The following is a 24,933-nucleotide window of genomic DNA, read 5'->3' as shown; positions in this document are numbered from 1 at the left end:
TGGCAGCACTTGAATTTCAGGCTGGGAGAAGACTCCCCATTCCCCCCAGCTATAAAACACAGACTGGGGGACACAGGCGCTGAAGCAGCAGGGGAGCGACAGCTGCCGAGGGCCTCTCCTTCAAGCCTCAGATGGGCAGCACCCCTGTGCTGTGTGGGCCGTGGCTGGAGGAGGCCGAGCCCGCCAGCAGCACCTCTCACCCACTTTCCCTAAGAACTTGGAAGTTGTGTTTTCTTTCTCTAACAGCTCGAACAGCACGCTCTACCTCTTGGGTGACCCCTGGAAATTGAGGGCTGTCCTGAGCCTTCAAGGCCCTGGGCTGGAGTGACCGCAATGGACCTTCAGCGTGGGGGTCTCAAACCCGAGTCTTTCACGCAGACTTTGGGAGCAGAGCGAGCTTTCCTTTTCTTTTCTAAGATTTTGTTTGTCAGAGAGAGAACCCAAGCAGGGGGAGAGGGCAGGCAGAGGTTGAAGCAGACTTCCCACTGAACAGGGAGCCAGAGGTGAGGCTCGATCCCAGGACCCCGGGATTCTGACCTGAGCTGATGGCAGACGCTCAGCCGTCTAAGCCCCCCAGGCGCCCCACGAGCGTTTCTTTTTTAAAGGCTGCTTTCGAGAGCTAGTGCTCTGCAGTCCGGCGACTGGGTTGGAGTCTCCCAGCTCTCCCCAGTCTCCGGCGCTTCCTGGTGGTGAAATGGGAAAAAGCGATTTCCTGGGTCTTGGTGTTCAAGGCAAACCTTCCGAGTGGCACCGGGAGGGCTGGCGAGCCCCCGATAGCTCGGCCACTGGCCATCAGACCGGACACCTGCCACGTGGGCTGCGGCCCACAGCCTGGCCCTCAGAAGCCATGGGCACCGCTCTGTGACCTGATTTTTGCCCCGGCTTGACCGGTGTCCACCCCAACCGCACCTCGAGCGTTCTACCTTCCAGGGCCCATTAGCTTCAACTGGCCACCGTTTCTTCTGGAACCAACCCTTCCTAATTGTGTTTTTGTCGCTGGTGTGCCTGCCAGGCCTCAGGGTCTCCAAGCCACTGGGCATGTGGCCCAGTAAACCCTTGTCTATATGATCCCTCCTGGGGCCGAGTGGCCAGTGGCACCCCCAACTGCCCGAGGCTAGGGAGGGGCCCGGGTTGGAGGTGAAGCTGGGAAGGCGGCAAGGATGGGTACCTTCTCCCCCAGCCCCCGGGGCCAGCCGGCTCTCAGTCACTGGAAGTTCCGCTTCTTCACCCCATCCTCCCCTTCCCAATAAACTACTCCCACTCAGGGGCGCCTGGGTGGCTCAGTGGGTTAAAGCCTCTGCCTTCGGCTCAGGTCATGATCCCAGAGTCCTGGGATCAAGCCCCATATCGGGCTCTCTGCTCAGCAGGGAGCCTGCTTCCTCCTCTCTCTCTCTCTGCTTAATTGTGATCTCTGTCAAATAAATAAATAAGATCTTTTAAAAAAACAAAACAAGGGGCACCTGGGTGGCTCAGTGGGTTAAACCCTCTGCTTTCGGCTCGGGTCATGATCCCAGGGTCCTGGGATCGAGCCCTGCATCGGGCTCTCTGCTTAGCAGGAGGCCTGCTTCTCTTCCTCTCTCTCTCTGCCTGCCTCTCTGCCTACTTGTGATCTCTGTCAAATACATAAATAAAATCTTAAAAAAAACAAAAAAAACAAAAATACTACCACTCAGCCCGCACCAGCACAAGGACCAGGGGCCGTCAGCCGCATGGCAGGCCTCACTCTATGCTGCCGAGCTGAGCATCCCAGGGAGGGGACCCTCACCGCACCCCGGCAGGCTTGCCCAGTGGCCTCTGCGGGCGCCTGCGCCCTCCTGACGCTTGGCTGGCATCCCAGCAGGTGCTGTGCGGGGCAGGCCCCAGGGAGAGACAACTCAGCACCAAAACCCAGCTTCAGTGCAAGTCAACTTGTTTTTTAATGCAAGGAAAAAAAAAAAAAGCCATCTTCCGTTGCTTTTCCTTGCCATAGGCAGGTGGGGATGAACCAGGGCCCCTCACGGTGACTTCCCAACCAGGAGGCTGCCTCGGCCTCAGCTGATACTGCACACACTGATGGGCCGAAGCCAGTGCAGGTAACTCAGACCCTGCGGGAGCCCAGGGAGCAGCACTGGGGGGCTGGGGTCAGGGGGTGCAGAAGAGGTCCAATGGAGGAGTCCCTGAGACCTGGCCTGGGGGGGGGGTGCCTGGTGGGGCGTGTGCTCCCCTGCCGTGGCTCTAGCAGGAAGCCAGTGAATGGAGTGTGTCCTGGGCCTCCCACCCCCCAGGCTGTGCTGGGAGAGCCCAGCCAAGGCAAAGCTGAGAGGTGGCCTGCCCCGGCTGCTCTGCTCACTGCCTCCAGTCCCATCCCTCAGTCTGGAGGGATGTGATTCTCAGGGCGTCCAAGACATCCGCTGCCCTTCTTTGCTCGAGGGGAGAAGGGAGGAGAGAGCTTCGGCAGGGAATGAATGGAGGAACAGGAAGGGGCCGGTTGTCCCTGGTCTCTGATGTCTGGACGCGGGGCCCAGGGCTGGAGCACCAAGCCAGGCCAGACTCATGGAGGCCACCACCCATCCGAGGTAGGGGAGGAGGGACACCAGAATGTTCCAGGAGAGTGAAAGGGAGAAGCAGGAAACCCTGGGGTCCCCGACAGGGTGTGCTCTCCACGTCCTACGGTTCCTGGGTGGAGCTGCCCCTAGTTGGGAAGTTACTGGAAAATTCGGTCAAGTAGGAAAGGTGTCCACTTCACAGAACAAAAGTAGCTTATGTTTTTCCGAGGGACGTTCTCACATCCCTCCTCATTCCCTGGAGCTCATAAAAATGGGAGTTGGGCTTGTTTCTGTGACTTTCAAGCTGGGGTAGGGGGGTTGTGAGAGCGAAGAGCAGGGCCCGTGCACGGGGCTTCCCGGGAGGGCAAGGGGGAAGGCACCAGACCAGCTTATTCCGGGAGCGCGGGGAGGGGGCAGAGCTGGACAGGGAAGGAGCCGCGGGCTCAGCGAAGCAGCACTCAGCTTAGAAACCAGCGGGAATGCTGGGGTTCCTGTCTACACACGGCCCCGGGGTCCCCACAGCTGCTGGGCGGGGGGGGGCGGGGGGCACGTGCTGTACAGCAGAGCCGGAGGCGGGGAGGACAGAGGCTCACGTGCATGGGGCTGTCAGACGGAGGAGGCAAGAAAGAACGCTGCCTCTAACGTTATATATTAAAAATATCCATAGTTCTTGTGCACAAAATTCCATCATTCACATACAAGTACCGCCCGCCTCCCTGCTGGGCCCGGGAAGAGCCTGAAAAGAAAAATGGTGGTTTTTCCTTCGCAAGAGCCGAGGAAGCGCGGCTCAGTCTTTATGGCCCCTCCCCCCCCCAGGGGGCCGCGCGGGCGGTCACTCAGGGCGGTCACTCGTGCCTCCGCTTGGAGGGTGGGATGAGGTGTGGAGGCAGGTCAGCGGGCAGCTCGTGGCCCTCCAGCTTGACTTTGATGAGGTGGTTGGCCAGGGCAAACTCCTCGTCGTCCAGCAGCCCGTCCTTGTCCACATCGGCCAGCTTCCAGATCTTTCCCAGCACCGTGTTGGGCAGCTTGGACTTGACCATCTCCTTCTTGGCGTTGGCGCCCGTGATCTTGCCGTTGACGGGCGACAGGGTGTAGAAGATCTCGTCGTAGGTGGGCTTGTCCTTGCCCACCACCCACTCCACGTCGTCGATGCCCTCGCCGGCGCCCTCGCCGTAGCCGTGCCCGAAGGGCCCGTTCATGGTGCCGTCGAAGGCGCCGCCCTTCACGGCCTGGGAGGGCATCAGGGACTCCTCCTGTCGCACCATCACCATGAGCCGGGCGATGTCGTTGGCCAGCATGTCGTCCACCGTGTCCAGCAGCTTGGGCTTCAAGGCCTGGAACTTGCTGAAGTCCTGAGTCTGCAGGAGCTCCTGTGGTGGGCAGGGGAGGGGGGGGAAGGCCGGGTCAGGTCCCCGCAGTCGCCAGGCCAGGCCAGAGCTGGGCCCAGGTCACGACCCCACCCTGGCTCGCCCCTCGGCCTTGGCTCTGGAGCTTGTAAGGTCAAAGTGGCAACAGCACCTTCCCTTGAGGGCTGGGGTGGGGGTGCGAGGGCTGAGCCCTGACGGTGCTGGAAGGCTTGGAGCCCCGCCCTTCCCCCCACCGCTCAGGGTGAGTCACTACATTCCCCTCTGCGGTGTCACGGCCCGCGGTGGGGTGCTGCCACTGAACTCGGGGGGCCCCTGTGTGGGAGGCCAAGTGGGGCAGCCATACCTGCATCTTGCGGAGGCTCGGGAAGTCCCCGGGGGAGATCTGATGCTCCCGCTCGATCTTCTGATAGATCTCTCCCAAGTTGTTCACCAGCTCCTTCTTTTTGCTCTCTTTCCCAAACACATTGGGCATCTCCTTCTTGAGGGAGCTGATGATGTAGGCGTGGACCTGGAAAACAGGAAGGGACACCGTGTCGGGAGGGGCCGGAGATGGGCTGCCCCAGGAGGCTGAGGTCGCCAGGGACCGCCCGCAGCCGCCCAGGGCCCGTGCTCTCTGTGGCGCCGGGCACACCCCCAGCTCCCCATCCCGCAGCAGAGATACGGGGCCTGCTGTCCCGCCATCCACACGTGCACACTGGGGGCCGCTGACGTCAAGGTCACAAAACCCCAATGCAGCCCGAGCTCCGCTCAGTTTATCACCCGGACAGCTCAGAATGAGTAAGTGTTAGGAAAAGCACATAAGCCTTCGCCCAGATGTTTTGAAGTTCCTCTAAGCTCGGTACCTTACTTTGACGTCTGCCAACGAAGGGTGGCACACCCTTCACTTCCCCTCAGTGGGCTGGTAGCGTTGGCCGCCCTCCAAGGCCACGGGCTCTCGGATCCCACTGCCTTGCCAAGGAACGTCCAGGCGTGAAGGGCTGCAGGCAGCCAGCCTCACCCTCCTACTCCCAGCCCTGCCAACTCTACCCCCTCAAAGCCCCTCCACAGGCTGGACCCTGGGTGCCCCAGGCGGGGAGCCCCACCGGCTGAGAAGGGCCCTAGGGAAGCAGCCACCGCAGCAGGGCAGCCACCATTCTGCCCATCACCGGCCCGTGCAGCTTGGCACGAAGAGCCACTCGCTCCAGGAAAAGGAAGTCGTCTGGAACCCACAGGTGCGGGACAAGATCGGGAAGCCTTGGGGTTTTCCGGGGAAGGTGACTCAGGGTGCCCGCAGGCCAGGCGATTACACACCACTTGTCGGTGAATGGAGAGCCCGCCCTTCGTTCTCTCCCTGAAGAAGGCTGCACAAGGGCACAGGTGGCCCCTCTGGTGCGGGATGCTGGGGGGGGTGCACTGGACAAAGAGGGAGGAGCTCTGTCCTTCCCTGCAGCCTGGAAATGCGAGGCCAGGAGCCAGTGATGCAGGTTTTCTCATGGGTTCCCTTCCCAGAACCAGCCCCCCTCACTGGGAAGCTTCCAGAAGTGAGACCTGTGGAAAACTGAGTGTCCCTGGATCCCCCAGAGCAGATCCTGCGACCTCACTGTGCAGACAGATCCCCAGATGGTTCAGCGGTGCGGGGTGGGGCCCGAAAGCTTGTCCTTCTTCTAGCACATTCCGGTGGGATCCATGAGCCCTCTGGGTAACCAGCGTGGAGACACGGGCTGGTGATAGGCAAGTGTTGAGTTCTTTTGACTCAAGACAGTGAGCGCCAAAATGCCACCTGATTTCAGACCTCACGATGGTGTGGCGCAGCCTGAGCCACCGTGTGGGGCCCGTGGCGCTCGCTCAAAAGCCAGAGCTGCGCACATGTGGTGGGTTCCCAGAGCCAGGAGCCCGGGCCACAGGGCTCCTCTTGGTTCTCGCCGGAGGGGGACTGCCACTGGAGAGGCGGTGCCCCTCCTCAGTCCTTTACTGGGGAGCCTGGGGTGACTGTCTCACCAGCCACAGGATTGCCTTTGACAAAGCCCTAACCCCCACGGAACCCCTCCCTGCACCTCCAGAGCCCCGAGGCGGGTATGAACACCCCTGCCCTCCACAGCCAAGTCGTCAGAGAAGCGGTGATGCTCGGAGTCCCCGCTGAAGCCGAGCTCGGAGCCCCACAGATCCAGGATCCACGCACGTGCACAGAGGTGGCTGGGCTACATTGCAGGATATGTTCTGCCCCTCTGTGACCAAAGGGCCTGCTGGCGGCATCGGCCTTCATTCCCAGCCCCAGCCACGCCGGGGTCTCCCTGAAGTCTATAGGCAGGTGTCGAGATTCCAGGCTTTTGGGCAATCCAGATGCCCCTGCCCCCAGCAGGGGCCAGCGGGCCCTGTGCCTCCCCAGGGGGGCGGGATGGCTCACGAGACCGCTGGGGACCAAGGCCACCCAGGGCTCTCCCTCGGCTGACCGGCTTGCCCCCCATCTCTCGGCTAGCTCCCTCCTGTCCCGGCGTATGCGTCCGTGCCCACCCGCGGCCTCCCGGTCACCGCCTTCTGCGGCATCCTACGACAGGACCAACAACTGGGCCTGACTTTCCTCTACTCGTTCTGCTTTCCTGGTACAACTGGGGTGCGCTGGAAGGGCGCACGTGTCAGTCCCCACTGTGTCCCCAGCAGCCCGCCCGTGCGGAATGCTCGACAGGCCTGGGAGGGGAAGCTGGTAAGACCTGCCCTCGCCTCCTCCCCACTTCCCAGGCTGCCCCTGGCCCAGCGCTCCCCTCCCGCTTAACGTCTGCATGCACCAGGAGGACTCAGTTGAGAAAGGGCCGCACCCACAGGTGCAGAGAGGACCCGTTTAGACACAGGGCAGCGGTGTGGCTGTGGGTAACGGGGACAGATCTCGGGCACCCCAAGAGCCATGGCAGCTCGATCCTGGGGCCCCCCCAGCAGCCCCCCCACCAAGTCTACCTTGGCCAGCCGCGCCCGCTTGATGAGGTCATTGAGCTTCCGGAGGGCAGCGTTGCGGGGCAGAGACTGGATGTCTTTGAAGAGGTCCTGCTCCTCCGCCTCAAAGAGCTTGCGATTGTCAGGGATGAGCAGCGGGTGGGACCAGAAGGAGCCGATGTAGACCCTGACCACCTCGGGAGTGTTGATGATCTTGCCCAGGGACCACATGAGGGCCCCGTAGACCCGCATCAGCTGCTGGGTCTCGATCTGGTCCGCCTTGTTCAGCACCACGCGGATCTTGTCCTCGTGGTTCTTGAGGGCCTTGATGACCTCGGAGAACTCGTCCGAGATGTCCAGCTTGTGGGCGTCGAAGAGCAGGATGATGCGGTCCACCCGCTCGGCGAACCACTCCAGCACGGCGGCGAAGTCGTAACCTGCGGAAAGAGCGGGCTGAGCTCGGGGGCACCAGGGGCCAGGCTGCTCTGAGGCTCTCCTCCCCGACTTGACCTGGGACTGCCCAGCCTGGGCTCATTTAAATCCCCACCGTGTCTGCACAGGGCCAGCACAGCACCCTGAGCGCAGGGGCGTTGGGTCCCCCTATATCAGTGTCCACCCGGTGTACCCTCGCCCACAGAGCACCTGGCAGGGAGAGGTGCGCCACAGATAAATAACGCAGAAGAAGTCACAAAACCCAGGGGTGCTGGGTGGCTCAGCGCGTTAAGCGTCCGCTGGTGGCTCAGGTCCTGGGATCCAGCCCCGCGTTGGGCTCCCTGCTCGGCAGGCAGTCTGCTTCTCCCCCTCCCACTACCCCCCCACACCGTCCCGCTCATCCTCACTCTCGCTCTCTGTCAAATAAATATATAAATCTTAAAAGAAAGAAAAGAAGTCACAAAGTCTGAGCCCTAAGGCGGCAAGGACAAGGAGGGCAGCTCAGCACGGTATGGCGAGAAGAACAGAGACCCGGGCTGCAGCCTGCCGGCGAGATGCTCTTGTACGACAAGAACAGTAAGGAACAGCCGTGACACCTGTAGCTGCTACTCGCGGGGCACCCGTGCCGGCACCCCCTCCTCTAGGAACTTCATTAATTCTCCACTGCAGGGGCTGGCCAACAGCAGCTGGCCCATCACCTGCTCCGTATGTCGGAGTTTCACTGAGATATGGCCACATTCCTCTGGACCGTCTGTGGCTGCCCGTGTCTAAAGCAGCAGAGTTCAGTTGTAGGACGGAGACCACAGGCCTACGACCCAAACCATTAACTCTAGCCCATCTCTGCCGCCCAGATAAGCCTATGCAATGCTACACACCACACACCCCCCGCACCCCAGGTTTTATTCTTTTTTTTTTTTTTTTTTTTTTTTGAGAGAGTGAGAGTGAGAGAGAGAGAGATCACAAGTAGGCAGAGAGGCAGGCAGAGAGAGAGGAGGAAGCAGGCTCCCCGCGGAGCGGAGAGCCCGATGCGGGGCTCGATCCCAGGACCCCGGAATCACGACCCAAGCCGAAGGCAGAGGCTTCAACCCACTGAGCCACCCAGGCGCCCCCCCGCACCCCAGGTTTTAAACGATTCTCTAAAATGAGGTAGCTGGACTACATCAAATCTAGCTCTCAACTCCAAGTCTCCCACCATTCAGTGGAAGCCTCCCGGTGGACGTGGCCATCTGCAGCAGAAACTGCTCATCGGAGCTCTCCCTTGAATGACAGAATGGACCAGTTCTAGCTGACTTCCGGGCCCGCCAGTTTAAGACCGCATCTCCTAGCCTCTCCTGCAGCAGAAATGAACAAGGTCTCTAAGACCTTTGTCCTCTTTTCCCTTCCTAAGGAATGGAATGCAGATGTGATAGCAGGAGCAGGAGCAACCACCTTGAGTTCGGAGATGAAAGCTGAACATTCAGGATGGCCTTGGACTGTTACTTTCCACGTAAACTAGCTGATATCTGATTTAAGCCAAAGGATTTTTGGGTCTCTGCAACAGCACTTTAACCTGTACTCTATTCCACGGTCACGTCTCTTTGAAATGTTTCCACTTCTTCCACTGCTCCCAGAAGGAGGGAAGGTTCTATTTCTTATCTTGTATTTTTTTACTTGTAATATTTTATTTATTTCTTTGAGAGAGAGAGAGAGAAAGAGAGTGCACAAGCCAGAGGGAGAAGCAGACTCCCCGCTGAGCAGGGAGCCCAGCATGGGGCTCGATCCCCGGACCCTGGGATCCTGAACCAAGCTGAAGGCAGACACTTATCGACTGAGCCACCTAGGCGCCCCTATTTCTCAACTTTTAGGAGTAAAGATGAGGAGATGTAGGAAGACCACGTGACGACAATGGCCTAAGAGTCTTTGGGAAGCTTGGCTCAAAGCCCCTGAGCTACCATTTCCTCTCTGGGTGATTCTGGGCGAGCCTCCTTGTCCCTGGGCTCCTGGTTCTTCACCTACTCCCCACAGGCCGGGTCCAACACAGGCCGGGCCTCTTAAGCAGCAGCAAACATACCCCAGAGCACAGTCGAGCTCCTGAAAGTAAGCTGGAGAAGCTGCTTCCCTACAGAAGAGCCTGAGACCCCGGGCAGCTACGGGCCCACCACCCTCCCGGTCCTGACAGCCTGCCCCAGGCTAGCATTGCCTGCACAACATGCTCACCACCCCTGAACACACTGGGATGTCGCCATGCACTGTGTGGACTACAGGTTACAGAAAAGTCCCAGGTAGAGAGAGAGAACAGAGAAAAAGGACAGAGTGACTGACGATGCCATGAGGAGGGAGGGCAGCCCTCCCCGGCCCCAGGGGAACCTGCTCAGTAGGTCAGCAGGGAGGTATTCAGCTGCTCCGGGTCCTGCCAAGGCTCCCGGACTGAATGCAGGTCCCCAGCCGGGCTCCCCAAGAGACCACCTCTACTCAGGCCAGAACTGGGGCCCCCACTGCCAGGGCTTTAAGATATACAGTTAACGGTGGGGCATGCCAAGGGGTGAACGATAAACATTCTGGCCACCAGGTCCCCCAGGTTTAAGTGCGCTGCAGAGCAGTATGCCCGAAGCCACAGCGTTCCAAGCCTCGCCCCGCACTTAAGCACTCATAAAGAACGTGGACTCTTAACCAAGACAGCCCTGGATTTGACTCCCAGCGCCGGGCGCTGACTGCGACCCGCTGTCCCTCACTCCTGAGTTACGATTTCTCGATCTGTGGAATTCCAGAAACAATTCCTCCTCCTCTGACCGTAGAGCAGATGAGATCAGGTGTCACACACACACACACACACACACACACACACACTCCCAGGCAGGAGAAGCCAAGGGGCCTGGGCCAGCACTACCAGTCAGAACTGAGAGTCGCCAAAGTTCAGCCTGGTCCTGGGGCCAGAGGCCAGCTTTCATCCTCGGGGTGAGTCTGAACCCTCAGGAAAACCTCAAATGCACTATTTCCGTTGACTTAGCACGCAGCCTCGCCACAGCTCCAATGGGCAATCCGTGCCCCTGCCCAGTGTGCCAGGGAGACAGGGCACCTCGATCAGAAGCGGCCCCTTGACCGGCTGGAGTTTCTAAAGGGGGGCGGTGGGAGGGGAGGTGGACCGGGGCGGAGGGGGCAGGGGAGGGCAGTAAGGCCTCCGAGAATCTGAACTCGAGCCCCGGCAGGGCAGCCATCGGCCTACCCGAGGCCCATGCTGAGGGTCGCAAACAACCGGACCACCCGACTGTCCGTGCCCAGAGGGTGTGAGGAGGCCTGGAGCCAGCACCACAGGCCGCCGGGGGCAGAGGACGCGGCCCCCGCGGCCCCCGCGGCCCCCACGGCCCCGGACACCACGCAGTTGGCTCGGAGAGAAGGCCCCAGCAGAAGCCACGGAGGGAGGGCAGAGCAGCAGGCGAGGGAGGCGGGCACAGCTGCCGCCGGGAGGGGCAGGTCAGTGCTGGAAAAGCACTGACTCAGGACTGAACGACGCCTCCCGCTCAGCAAAAACGAGGCCCAACTCCTGCCCTCGCCACCCTGCCTGTCCTCAGACCTCCACAAGCTGAACGAGCCCAGATTTGCACGGCTGGGGAGGCAGCGACGCCAGAGGCGAGGTGCTGGAAACAGGGGTTCCCTGATGGGCTGGGCTCCAGGCCAAGTTCGTTTTGGCCCAGGAGTCAGGACAGCGCAGAGGGAGCTGAGCTCAGCCCCCGGCCTCCACCCAATGTCCCCTGCTAGTAGGGGCCCAGAAAGACTCCAGGAATGACAGAGAGGAGGAGGGGGAGCAGCCATCTCTGAATCGTGGCGCCCGAGTCACCACGGGAAGAGCCAAGAACCCCAAGTGCTCCCTCCTGCCCCCCCCCCACAAACCCCATTATCCGCCAACACCTGAAGCTGGAGCCAACAGAGCTAAGTCCATTTTTTTTGTGCAGGTGAATGAAATTTCCTGTTTATTATGAAAAATGCTCTCACTTTCAGGGCAGGAGACACGGTGCCTGGCCAAGTACGTCCACGGGTCACGAAAAGGGTCACGGCACTTGGGCACGTGTGACGTCATCACAGCTGTATGACCGCGCACAAACCACGTGGCTGCAGCCACTGCCACGCCCACCCGGCACCCATCTGTCCACCAAACCCTCGCTCTGGCCTGATGGATGGTGTCTCCAGGGCCGGACCCACAGCAGCAGCAGCAGCACCGAAGCCTCGGTCGAGGCCAGTGCCCCCACCCTAGGCATCACCCGAGGCGGTGAGCCTCCAGGCTTCAGGACACACGAGGGGTCAGCCTCGGCCCCAGGCCGCATTTGGCCCCTGAAACCACAGTGTGAGGAAAAGCCGGTGCCGTCTCTGATAAGGGGCAAGCCCTCGCACAGAAAGTTCTGGGACTTTGGAAAAATTTTAAAATAAGCCGGGCACAAAGGGACCAACGCTGCGAGATTCCACGCATCCCAAGTCTGCAGACACAGAAAGGAGAGCAGAGGGGGCCGGGGGCTGTGGGGAGGGGGAAACGGAGAACGAGTGGTTAATGGGGATACGGTTTCTGTCTGGAAGATGGAAAAGTCTGAAAGGCAGTCGGTGGGGTCGGTCACACACCACCACGAACATACTTGATGCCACGGAACCGTGCACTGAGAAGGGTTATTACCGCGGTCAGTCTCAGCGCACAGGCACAGACGTGGGGACCGAGGAAGAAGGGACAAAGAAGAGTCGCTTGTGCACTCAGGGCAACCCGGCTGAGGGCTGGGCTCGGCCTCGGGAAGCAAGCACACAGGGCCACGTGGACAGGACGTCCACACATGCCGCCTGTCTCCGCTCTGTCCTCACCCAGCCTCGTCCGGGCCCCTCGGGCTCCTCACTAGGTCTGCCATCCTGACAAGTGTCCCGCTCCCCGCCACGGGCACAGAGGTGAAAGAAAGGAAGTTGTGACAGGTCCTCGCCCTCTCCTGGCGCCCTCCAAATACAGGTAGTTCCAGCAGCTGGGGGAAAAGCTGCTTCATACATTCCAAGTTTCTAGAACATCAACAATAGAGGGCTTGTCTGCAAACGACTTTTGTTTCCTGCCATTCAAGCTGCGTGGGCCTTGGTATTTCTTGCCGTGGCTCCCACCACACACGTTTCCAACCGGTGCTGGGCCCGGGAGAGGGGGCGCAGGACAGCAAGGCGACAATGAAGGAGCTGAGAGAGGACCGACGTGGTGGCGAGCTTCCTCTGGCGGGCACACTCTTCCGGGAAGGACTTTCCTGGTGTCGCTCAGCGGCAAGGAGAAAGGGGCCTCCCCACTCCTAGGTATTTACCCAGGAGAAATTAAGAAACTGAACTCCATGGGGCGCCTAGGGGGCTCAGTGGGTTAAAGCCTCTGCCTTCGGCTCAGGTCATGATCCCAGGACTCTGGGATCGAGCCCCACGTCGGGCTCTCTGCTCAGTGGGGAGCCTGCTTCCTCCTCTCTCTCTGCCTGCCTGTCTGCCTACTTGTGATCTCTCTGTCAAATAAATACATAAATAAAATCTAAAAAAAAAAAAAAAGAAAGAAAGAAACTGAACTCCACACTGTACTATGCAAATGTCTGTAGGAGCTTTATTCAAAAACGGCCCCAAATTGGAAACCCCAAGGCTCTTCGGCAGGTGAATGCATCAGGCATGAGGTACATGGGAGGAATGATGGATCGATGTTCTCGAACATGACGAACGCCCCCAAGCACGGAAGACTTGTACTGGGCATTCTAGTGAAGGCAAAACCTCAGGGATAAGTATCAGGTCCGTGGGTTGCCAGGGACCGGAGGGGACTACAAGGGGGAGCAGGGAACTTTCCAGGCTGATGGAAAGACCAGACGCTGATCATGGCGATGGTTACGCAAATGCTTCCTTGAGCTGCGCGCCTAACAAGGGCGAAGACCTCTGTAGCTGTGACTGGGAAATGGGCAAAGGGCGGTGGAAGGACCGATGGCCTTTGGAATCAGGCGGGCACTTGAATCTGGAGCCCTCTACTCCGCAACCAGCTTCGTGACCCCAGCAGGCCGAGGCCCCGCTCGGAGCCCGTTTCTCCGTCTGTGACCCGAGGACGTCCCGTCTCTAACGCACGGGGCTGCTGTGGGCACCGAGGTGGTGCCTGGCGGCCGGTAAGCGCTGGTAAATGTTTGTTCTCATTTACACGCGGGAACTGTATTTCGGGCTCAAGGAGTGCAGACTCAGAGGGCCACGTGGGCGACGACCACCTCTCATGCTCCAAGAATGCCCCGTACCACCGAATATAAACGGAACGTTCGCAGGCGCCCGGGGCCAGCTGCCGGCTCACAGCCCCCGGAGCCAGCAGGTGCTGGGCGCCGGCTGGTCCCACTCCTCCGCAGGCGGCGGCCCACGCCCCTCGGCAGAGCTGCTGCATTCCCGCCAAAGGCTGGGCCAAAAGCTGTCCGGGGACCAGAGTGGGGGTGGGGCGGGGGCGAGAGGGAGGCTTGGAGGAGGCCAGGGGGCCAGGAAGGGAAACTCCGGCTGAGTCAGTGCTTCCCTAGCCTCTGGCCTCCTCGGGGTGTTAGTCAGAGAAAGGTCTTTCTAATCAAAGTCTGGGAATTCCTGGGATTTTGGACATCTGTTTGTAATTAGCTGACGCTGGCTAAACATGTCACCGAGCATGAGGTACTAGGGCAAGGGGTCAGCACACGGGCTGCAGGAACTCCCCAGGGTCCCCGGCTCCAAGTACGGAGCTGGGGCCCGAACCTTCCATCCTCATCCGCACGGTGCGCCCGGGGAGTCCAAGAGGGGTGCGGCGCGTGGCCTAGCCAGAGGCTTGCAGGCCATCTCATGGAGCATTCTATGGGCTGCAGAGAACCCTGACCTGGATGGAGGGCCTTCAGGGGCGGGGCAGCTCGGGAGGCAGTCTCAAGGGTCAGCAGGAACGGGGGGCTGCCCACAGCACGGGCCCCCCTCAGAGTCAGAGGACTTCGGGTCTGCACCTAGAAGGCCCTACCCGCCTACTGGGGCGGTTTCCAGGCTTGGAGGGAGCCTGGGAACCAGGGACAGTCAGCAGAAGGACCAGTGAGAAGCCAGCCCTGGCCAGGGGTCCTACACCCATCCACAGAGGGTCTGGGGTGGGGAGGTGGTCCTGACTAGAGGCAGAGAACAGGGAAAAGGAAGAAGACACCCGCATGGTTGTTCCAAGCCCTGGACCTCGGGTCCATTTGTGAACTCAGAGTCTGACTTCAGGCTGGGAGAGAACCATCAGGAGAGCTCAGAAGCCCCGCAATGTCACCACCCAACAGGGTCAAAGACATGCCCGATCTGGGCTCTCAGTGCTCCTGTGGGCCGGGCTGGAGTGTGCCCTCTCCGTAACGGGGTGGCGGGCGGCTGGGTGGCAGCAGCACTGCGCCTGCTGGGCCAGCAGACACACGCCTGCCCATGCAGCCTTGTGCGAACAACTTAACCTTCCCAAGCCTCAGCCTCTTTGTCTGGAAGGCAGCAGGGCTTCCCTCGTGTAGCTGTGTGACAGCTAAGGGGTGCCGGCTCATGAGGCATTGGTGCAGACGGCGTGCAGAACGGAACACCCGAGGCCGGCCGGGTGTCAGCCTCCAAACCCAAGGAATGCTTCCCTGAGGACACAACTCGCGTGGGGGAAATCAAGACACAAAAGTGACGATGGCCAGCTCAGAGCCACACGGTCACGATGGCAGGGAGTGCCCTGGCCAGGCCCCTGACCCCCAGGCTCGGGCCTCCGCCTGAGTGTGCCTGCCCCCCACAATCCCGGGACCCGCTGTGGGAAATCCCTGCTCCGGCTCGTGATTGCACAGGCACAGGCGGTAGCCTGGGAGCGAAGGGCGCCCGCCCCACCAGGCCCCGGATGCCCTTTGGAATCCCCTTTATCGGTCACATGGCACTCAAGAACGAATGCTGTCCCCACAAATCACCTTTCTCTGCTGACACAGGAGAATGTTTTATCTTTAAAGTCACTCAGATTATGTGCACCTGGATGGCTCAGTTAGTTAAAGCACTGCCTTCAGCTCAGGTCATGATCCTGGAGTCTGGGTATGGAGTCCTGCATCAGGCTCCCTGCTCGGCGGGGGGTCTGCTTCTCACTCTGACCCTCTCTTCTCATGCTCTCTTTCTCTCTCTCTCTCAAATAAATAAATAAAATCTTTTTAAAAAAAAAATGTCCTTCCAATTAGCACACCAGGGAAGTGCAGCCTGAGACCCCCACGGAGACCCCTTCTTCCTGGAGTAATTCTCGGGGGTCTCTTGCAGAGCCTGGCCTATATCCTGATTGCTCTGGGCCCACACAGCCCCTGCGTTATCTTTCCAGAAGGTATTTCCTGCACACATTAGTGGACCACGGGAAAAAGGGGAAGAAGCCAGGAGGGGCCTGGCAGATAGGGTGGGAAATGGACATAAATGTAATTAACAACTCTAATGCAAAAGAACCTTCCGTTTCCAGGGAACAAGATCGGCAGACCACAGAAATGCACGCTGCCTGCCCAGGACCCGTGTTTTCTGCTGGCCCTATCTTGCTGAGAGGGAAACACCTGCTTTCCATGCTGTCAGCAAAGGGAGCAGAAAGGCGAGCTGGCCGCGGAGCCTGGAACGCACTGCCTTCCTCTGACTTCCTCTGCTGGACAGGGCAACACGGGACGTTTGCAAAGACTGGTGGGTGGGGCCTCCGAGCGGACGGCCACTCCTTTCCCTGTCCAGCTAGCGGCCACCTCCCTCGAAGACCACAGCCAGCACCGCGGAGAGGTAATGAGCGATGGTCTCTCTCTGGCTGATAAAACACTCACACCAAACATATTGCACAGCAAACCCCAACTTAGTAACTTTTAGTAAAATAAACCAAGACACCTTGGGTCCTGGAGGGAAAGAAACCGTCTAGTAAAATCAGTTTGCTCTCACTATTTCACAGAAGGAAGCCCTCCCCCAATCAGATTAAACCCCACTCCACCTTCCTGCCCACCATGGGGTGGGGGAGCAGCTGCCCCAGGAAAGAGACGGGCCACAGGCAAGCAGGGGAGAGCCCTGGCGTCACCTGCTGGCCTCCTCCACCGAGAATCTGCCACCTGCACAGACAACTTGAGGGTGGGGACTGCCCTGCACACCGCATGTCCCCCCAAACACCTCCCCCATTTCATGGACCCTATGTCCACAGACCCACCCCCCGACAGCCCAGGGAGGCGCCGCAGTGGTGCCCATCCCAGAGAGAGGTCTGGACACCGCTGCCCACCATTTGCCAACCAGGAAAGGAGGCCAGGGACAGGAGGAGCATCCCAGCAGAGAGGGCCAGGGTGCCCAAAGCAGCAAGACCTACACTCCCAACCCATGAGCCTGCTGGGCTCCCTGGACCCAGGCTGATGTCAAAGACACGCCCCCCAGCAGCGCACACCATAGCACTTGGGGGAAAACAGTGCTCACGGGGATCATAAGGTTCACAGGAACCCTGTGCCCTTTCCTGCAAATGCCTTAACTCCCAGCTCTGAAGGTCACAGTGAACACGGCCTGAGATGATAAGCCTCTTTTTATGAGCTACGGTCCCTATCCCAGCCCCTATCCGAAGACCTGTACGCATGGACTGACCCCTGGGCTGGGAGCGTTGTGCGCAGCCCAGAGGCGGCTTAGTTCTCTACCCGATGGCCCCAGTTACAAGCAGCCCCTCCGCCTACTCTTCCAGATCATTCTGAAGATACCACTACGGAGCCTCCAACGAGGTCCCTCTAGGATAACTCAAGCTGGAAGTAAACAGAGGATAAATCCCCCCTTGTGGGTCTTTCTCTTTAATGCTTACCAGGCATTTTCTTAAAACCAGCTTGGAACAAGAGCAGTGGGAAAGGAAAAACAGGCTTACCCTTTTATTTTTAAAGCTTTTTTTTTTTTTTTTAAGATTTTACTTATTTATTTGAGAGAGCGAGAGAGCAAGAGCGAGTGCGAGGGCACAAAGGTGGGGGAGGGCAGAGGGAGCAGCAGACTCCCCGCTGAGCAGGGAGCCTGAAGCAGGACTCAATCCTGGGATGGGGGGGCGGTTTGACCTGAGCCAAAGGCAGACACTTAACTCACTGAGCCACCCAGGTGCCCCGTATTATTTATTTAAGTAATCTCCACACCCAACGTAGGACTTGAACTCACAACCTTGAGATCAAAAGTGCCCCTCCGACTGAGCCAGCCAGGAGCCCCTAGCCCTCGCCTTTTCAGAAGGGGTCCCAAAGTTGCTCCCCTGAACTCCCAGGACTGTCTTTCTCACTGGGGTGTAGAAGCTAAGAGCTTAAACCAGACTGAGAGAGCAGTTTTAGGGAGCTCTGAGGTAAGCCCTTACTGGCAGGGGCCCACAGCCCGGATGAAAAGAGAAGCAAGGCTTCTCAGCACCAGAACAGGGCCCCCCACCCCCTGGGAGCCACAGCAGACATAAATATCCCCCAAACACCAGGTTGCTGGCTTCAAATGCAAAGCTCGCCAAAGCTGGGCGGCTCAGAGGGGAAGGGCCACTGGAAACGATTTGCAAGTAAATGATACACAAATCTGGTTTCTTCTCCCCCACCCCTGGTCTGAGCCTGATCTTTCCTTTCCCCATCTGCAGCTGTGGGCCCTGCTCCTGGCAGAACGCATTCAGGCCCCGAGGCTCCCCGCCCCTCCACAAAAAGGAGCAGCAGCAGAAACACAGGCCAGCTCAGGCTCATCCTGAACCCGATCTTCAGGAAAGCGTGGCAAAGTCGAGACAGGAGCCAACACAAGCGGGGGCCGGGAGTGCCCCCAGTGCACCAGCACTCAGCCCAAAAACCTTCCAGCGTGCACAGCCCCCGGGGAAGGCCGCTGACTGCCAACCCCGGAGCCAACTAAACCCCTTTCCAGGAGCCCCCAAACCCCTGCAGCTTCTCCTGTTGGCCGGCCTACTGGAGTCAAGTGCTCGCTCACAGACCTGCTGGGCTTGCCAGGAATTCAGATGGCGGCGTCGGGAGGTGAAGCCTTTACACCCCAACTAAGGTGAGGGAGCCCCAGGGGAGCAGCGATGCCGTCTGGGGGACCTGGAGCCCGGACACAGAGTGACTTCCCGTGACCTCACAGCCAGCCCGAGGTGCCATCTCACCCGCCTGCCGGTCTCCCAGCATGCCCTGGGGGCTGGAAAGCACGAGAGCCAGGCGAGATTGGTTGTGCTTGCGCCCGGACAGCTCTCTGTAACCTCGGCCCAGGGAGCCAAAGGAGAGAGCAACGCCTGCCCCCTCAGGTTTCAGCACGCCGGGCGGACACCCAGCTGATGTCAGACGGGTTTTCACTTGGGCTGGGAGGGACCTCAGGGGCAGCATCTGGTCCGTGTCCCAGACCCCAGATGGAAGGCTCCCTGGGCTGTGTCAGAGCCTGTTTACCTCTGCTGATGCGCTGTTTCTCTCCAGACAGGATCCCGGGAGTGTCGATGATGCTGATGCTATCCAGGACCGGGTTGGGCAGCTGGGCACACATGAACCTGCAGGGGAGCAAGAGCCCGAGGGGACATGTCAAGACTCAGCTCTCGCTGCCCTAAAAGTGACAGGGGGCTTTCTGTGCACCCTCCTCTCCACCTCTGCCTTCTTTTCCTGAACCAAGGAGTTTAAAGGAGTTTCTAGTGTTTCCGGGGTGGCCACTGAACTCTGTATTGTCTTTTTTTTTTTTTTAAGATTTTATTTATTTATTTGAGAGAGAGTGAAAGTGAGAGAGATTATGGAGGGAGAGGGAGAAGCAGACTCACTGCTGTGCAGAGAGCCCGATGTGGGGCTTGATCCCAGAACCCTGGGATCATGACCTGAGCCGAAGGCTGCTGCCTAACCATCTGAGCCACCCAGGTGCCCCTCTGTATTGTCTTTTTTTAAAAAGATTTTATTTTATTTTAGAGAATGCGAGTGAAAGCGCACGAGCCGGGGGGGGGGGGGAGGAGCAGAGGGAGAGGGAGAGAGAGAACCAGACTCCCCGCTGGGCGGGGAGCCCCATGCAGGGCCTGATCCCAGGACCCTGAGATCATGACCCTGAGCTTAACTGACTGAGTCACCCAGGCGCCCCTGAACTCCGAAGTGTCTTAACTGAGAACCCAACCAGCAGCTCAAACTGGCCTGCCTCAGCATTTCCCTCACATTAGCTTTTCCCCCAGCGTTCAAGAGTTCAGCTTTCAAGTTGCTGATGTGTTAGTGCAAACTGCACGAGCCTAAGTCACCATTCCACTCCAGAAGAGAAACATAAACGTGACAGTGGGAGTTAGTAAATTTCCTCACACCCCAAAGGTGGGGAGGGGCTTCCCTACTGCTTGCTGGGACCAGCCTACCCCCTCCACCCAGCTGCTTGGATGAAGGGATGGCAGGGGGTGGCCAGTAAAAGCTGGGGGATGCGTGGGCTGGTTGGGGGGGCAGGGAGTCTGGATCCCATTCTCTGAAAGCCGGAGCAGGCTGGAGGAGGAACAAATTTAAGCCACAGAGAGGTTGGTAACTCCTGGGCCAGGGCTTAATCGTGTGTGCCCAAGTTCCCACTAAGTGTAGAACAGCCCAGAACAGCAAGGGGCTGTCCCAACTGATAGCAGAGATTCTTTACTGGCCACAGAAAAGGCTCCTTTAAAAACCTCTGAAAAAGACATTGTGAGCAAAGAAAATACTGACCCTTTGTCTGTAGGATGCAGGCTTAAAGCTGCCTTTCCAACTGTGGGGAGGAATCCGAGCTGATAAGGTTCTCGGTTTCGCCCCCCCACCCCCACCCCCAAGTGACCAGTGGCCAGGCCTGGGGCAGACGGCCAGGGCGAGGGGTGGTGTCTGCAGGCACAGTGGGGGAGAACCAGCTGACCCTCAGACCTTGGACCCGGTGATTCCCCCGGCCAGCAGCAGCGCACACTCTGATTATCGGTGCGCCAGCCCTGGGGCTCCTGCTGGGGAACGGTCAAGGAGAGAAGCCCCAATTAAAAGAACCTAGAGTAGAACTGGCTGGAGTAGTGACAATACACAGGACTGCCTTGTAAAGGAGACCTGTGAGTAAGGGAATGGGTAAGACCCAGAAGTGAGATGCCCCGAGGGAGCCCTGGGAGCCTGGCGGGAAACAAGAAAGGGAGCAAGCAGTACAGACACAGCGGCTTCATCTCCCACCAGCAAGGACACACCAACTGCTTCTCACCCCACAAGTGGCTGGTGGCAGCCACACAGTGAGTTTTCAGAGGCTGCTCTTAGGACACCTTGCCTGCAGCCTGCTTTGGTCTGCTCCGTTGGATTTTAGTCTTAGCGCAGACACTTAACAGTGAAAAGGGCAGAAAGTCAAGTTCATGACTCAATAGGTCTCTTTAAGCTGCTGGGAGAGGCTGTGTCAGCCAGAGAAGAGCCCCTTTTGTATGCCCTGGCTGGCCCGCAGGCCGGCACTCCGGCACTCCGGCACTCCGTGCACTCCACAGGCTGACACAGCTTGGGGCCTCTGCTCCAGGGCAAACCCGTGCCCCACCCCCTCCCCACCCCTGGGCTGATAAGGCCACTTAGTGATCAAGAACCCTCTGGAGATGAAGTGGCAAGAGGGAAATAAGGGGCGCCTGGCTGGCTCCGTCAGCAGAGCCTGAAACTCGGTCGCAGGGGCAAGGGTTCAACCCCATATTAGGTGTGGAGCCTTTAAAAAAAAAAAAAAGGAAATCAAAGTGTGGTTCTTGAATCCTGAGGCACCAACATCATCAGAGTGTCTGTCCTGGACCCAGCATCCCTGACCTGTGCTTTTTTTCCCAGGCAGAAGCAGCAGTAGGCGGTGACCCGACACATGAAGGCCAGTCAGCCAGTAGGCCCTACAGTAAGCTGCCCTGGTGAGCTCAGCAAATCAGGAGAGCCCTCTGAGCGGGCACCGAGACTGGGGGTGAGGGGGTGTGCCCAGATGAGTCCACGATCCTGTCTGACCGAAAGTTTAGGTCTCCAACTTCAGAAACACAGCGCATACTCCGTTTCTCCTTTCAAAATCTGTCTGCTCTCACAATCAGAAGCAGCAGCCCAAGGACAGAAGGTGCACCACCCCTCCTTCTAGCTTCCCATAGTTGTGTGTGAAAGTCAAGACCTAATAATGCTTGGAATTCCCAGCACAGCAGCCAAACTACGCACAACGCCGTCTGGTGCCCACCAGCTAACAGTCCAGGCCAACCGCGGGTCCACCGGCACAGTAATTCCGGGACACAGGGATTCTCCGGAGGAAGGCTCAAGGTGAAGAGGGCCGTGCCTCTCACTCGAAGGGCTCTACACAGCTCCCGCCGTGACACACAAATGCCATCAGCCATAAAACAGGAGGCCGGGCTTAAATGCCCGAAAGGGCCAAAACAACGTAATACGAGTCTGCCTGTCTTCTCAAAGTCAGCTCTGTGCAGAGAGGTAGGCTGGCCACTGGCCTGGATCGGGAGCAAGCTGGTTCACCCTGTGCGGCTGGACAGTGTCTGGAAAGGAATGTGATCATACAGGGTGGAGACCTGGAAGGCAAGAGTCAAGGATTCTTTCCTAGGCTCTTCCCTGACACAGACTTCGAAAGGCATGTGCAGTCACTCCTTGAATGGGGGGTGGCAGGAAAGGCAGATCTGCGATGTCCTTTGGTATGTCCCTGGGGGCAGGGGTGGGGATGGGGATGTTAGAACCACTGACAAGCGCCTTTGAGTTCCTTTAGAGAAGAGTGAACTTGGCTGTTGGGACACCACAGAAACATCAATGTGTTTCATTCCCAGCAGCATGAGGGTTAGACCCTTGGAGGAGGATCTGCATCACGAAGAAGCAAGATTTCCCCCGTCTAACTGGGGAAACTGAGGCCCAAACAGGTTAAGGTACCTCCTAGTGAGGGAGTTAGGGCCCAGATCTCATTCCCGGGCTCCCAGTGCTATAGACAGGCTGCTTCCTGAAACCCCTAAGAGAGCACAGGCCCGATCGAGCTGCCCCCGAGGAGGAGTGTTCACACTCCATCTGTCTGCTACCTCGTGGGCGGCCCCCAAACTCAGCAGGCCACAGCAGATCCTCCTTGTCCCTCCCACACAAAACCAGCGGTCCCCAGGGAAGCACAGCACAGCACAGCAGCAAAGGGAATGACTAAAAGTTTCACATATTTTTCCAGGACACTTAGGCAGCAGCCACTTGAAGGAAGGGAGGAGGACAGGGACTGGTTTGAATGAATTCGGTGCATCCAGCCTGGGACTAACTACACTGGGAGGAGGTGGAGACAAGAATCTCTCACCTTCCCAACCCGACCCCGGTTCTGAGGAAAGTGGGGCTGGGATCTGCGGGACGGTGCGGGAGTTAAACTGATAACCTGGAAAATTCTGGGGTGACCGAAACGGGGGAGGGGGCGGCGATACCCACCGCCAGACCTGCGGGTGGGTTTCTGGTGCGAAGCGGCAGGGGCCCCTGTCCCAGGGAGCGGTCGCAGAGGGGCTCGCTGGGGCCTCGGAGACAAAGGACGATGGGGTGGGGGCGGGCCACGACCACAGTACGGCCGGGACCCGAGTGCGGGGCCCCCCCCCGGGGGTCCCCCACCGCCCCCATCTCCCAGGCGCCAGGGGCGGGTACCTGTTGAGGAAGGCGTTGCCGAAGGCGTTGAGCTTGCGGAAGGGACGCCGCGGGTCGACAACCAGCGCGTTGCCCGGCACCACGCCCTCGGTGGGGCCGTGCATGACCGCGATAAAGGAGTCGGTGGTGGGCTCGGGCCCGATGCGCATTCCCGGGAAGTCCTGCTCGATCAGATGCCGGATGAAGGTGGTCTTGCCCGTGCTGTACTGGCCCACGAGGAGCACCATAGGCTTGTTGTCGAAGTCAGCGTCCTCCAGCGCGGGCGAGTGGAACTCGTGGAAGCGGTAGTGCTCCTCCAGGGGCAGCAGCTTCTGCGCGTACAGCTGCCGCAGCCCCTCGGCCACCGTCTGGAAGAGCTCCGGCTCCTTCTTGCGGCGGGCATCTTTGCTGACCCAGCTAAACATGCTGGCGGGGACGGGGCTGGCTGCTGCGGGGCAGAGGGGCGGCTAAGAGCGGGGCGAAGGCGCGGAGCCGAGGCGGGGCCCGGCCGGCCGGCGGAGGGGCGGCGGGGCAGGGGGCGGGGAGCGGCCCGCACTGCGCAGGCGCACGGCACGGCCCGCGGAGCGCCCTCTGCGGAGTGGAGCGCGCGCCTCGCCGAGCCGCCTTTATAGGGCCGGGCCCCGTGTTCGGGCGCGCGCGCCGCCACAGCCGCCGCCGCCGCCGCAGCGCGGAGCCGCGGGGAAAAGGGCAGGGGAGGAAGGAGCCCCGCCCGTGAACTCCGCGCCACGTCCTCCCCTCCCCCGCCTCCCATTGGCCGATTCCAAATATCGCGAGCGCCGCTCGCTCTGCTCCCCGCCCCTGGCCCGGCTGCCGTGGCAACCGCACCTGTTTTCGCCCCTGCCTCGGTGGGGCCGCGCGCGCCAGAGCTGCGGTTGGGACGGCGGGAAGCGAGAGTCGGGCGCGAGGAGGTCCCGGAGCCTACGGGCCTTTGAACGTCCGCGAGACGCTCAGACACCCAGCTCCCCGGCTGCGCGGCCCACCCGCAGTTCCCCCACGAACGGTCCTCCCTCCCCCGCTGGCTCGGAATCCCCGGAAGTATCGGCGGACCCCCCGGGGAGGGGGGGCTCGCGCCTCGCGTCGGAGCCGCCCTTCCCCGCCGCCTGCCCGCCCCTGCTTCCCTGATACTACTTCGCACCCTTCTTGATCTGCTTTGGGGGAGGGAGAGATAGAGGCGGTAGAGGAGGCTGAGGGAGTAGGACATTCAAGGCCGGCTGGTGACGGGGGAAAGAAGAATGGGGAGGGAGTCAGAGGTCCCTGGGGAAGACCCGACCGGCGGCAAGACGCCTGAGCTCCCCGCAGGCCGGTGGCGCTGGGGCTTGGAAGAGGGCCGCGGCGTGGAGGACACAAAGGACATAGGACATGGGGGGGGGGGGGACGAGATGGCCTCTCTGAAGAGGCTGCTTCTGCGGGAGGAGGGGTGGGGGTACAAAGGAAGTTGAGGCCCACTGGCCCGAGTTTTGAGGAGGAAGTGAAATCGGAAATTCCCTATGTGGGGAGGAGGGGAAATGTGGGGCAACAATGAAATCTTGTGGGAAACTTAGGGGAAATTAAAAAAACCCAAATACTTCTGCTTTCCTCTCAGGGTCACCAGCAGTTACCCTCTTTTCCCTCTGACCCGTGCCCCCCCCCCCTTACCAGTTCCTGGCTGTTCCATTAGGCTCATTCCCCCGCCATCATTCCCGGCCACACATCGGCCCCCTTGGCTGGCCAGGCTGGTGAGAATCTTCAGCGGGTGATGTCAGAGCTTTGGGGATTGTGATTGTTAGGTATCCCGACACCGAACTGGAGGCGGGGGTGGGGGGGTGGGGGGTGGCACAGCCGGGAGGTGGGGGTGGGGGGCTCCTAGGTAGATCTGAAATGCGTGCAAGAGCTTGAAGACCTCATGCCCAACCTTCTGGCTTCTGGGAGGTGTGGAGTGGAGGCAGGAACTCAAATCTGAGAACGAGCGGAGTTCTTAAGCAGGCTGGGGGTCAAGTGGGAGCCAGAGAGGACAAAAGTGGAGGAGAGGGAAGGCCTCAGTGTCTTCTGAAGAAAGAAAACGTTCCCTCCATTGCCTTCCCCTCCCCTCCTTTGCCTCCCTAACCATTGGAGAGCCCTGTCCGCACTCTCAAGCCCGTGACTTTTATTTGCTTTTATTTGGGGGTTTCATTAACATTCTTTTCATCAGTACCAGTAAACCAGAAGCCACAAGACTCTTTTCTTGGTGGCCTGCTCAAAAGAACATATTGAGAA

General features: G+C 59.6%; 1 protein-coding gene across 1 annotated transcript; it reads right to left on the bottom strand.

The window, feature by feature from the left end:
* Positions 1 to 3,158: 3,158 nt before the first annotated feature.
* On the bottom strand, positions 3,159 to 23,414 carry EHD1 (EH domain containing 1). The gene is made up of 5 exons (XM_080817243.1): positions 22,702 to 23,414; positions 18,550 to 18,647; positions 6,821 to 7,233; positions 4,236 to 4,400; positions 3,159 to 3,895 (listed from the first exon to the last, which is right to left on the bottom strand). Exons 1-5 carry the CDS (start codon positions 23,103 to 23,105, stop codon positions 3,371 to 3,373), a joined length of 1,605 nt encoding a protein of 534 aa, XP_080673369.1. The 5' UTR covers positions 23,106 to 23,414; the 3' UTR covers positions 3,159 to 3,370.
* Positions 23,415 to 24,933: the final 1,519 nt, after the last annotated feature.

Source organism: Martes martes (assembly GCF_963455335.1).
Source record: "Martes martes genome assembly, chromosome: 10".
In the NCBI taxonomy this organism is placed as follows: domain Eukaryota; kingdom Metazoa; phylum Chordata; class Mammalia; order Carnivora; family Mustelidae; genus Martes; species Martes martes.
The sequence above is the reverse complement of the archived record's forward strand: the minus strand, read 5'-3'. Positions and strand labels throughout refer to the sequence as shown.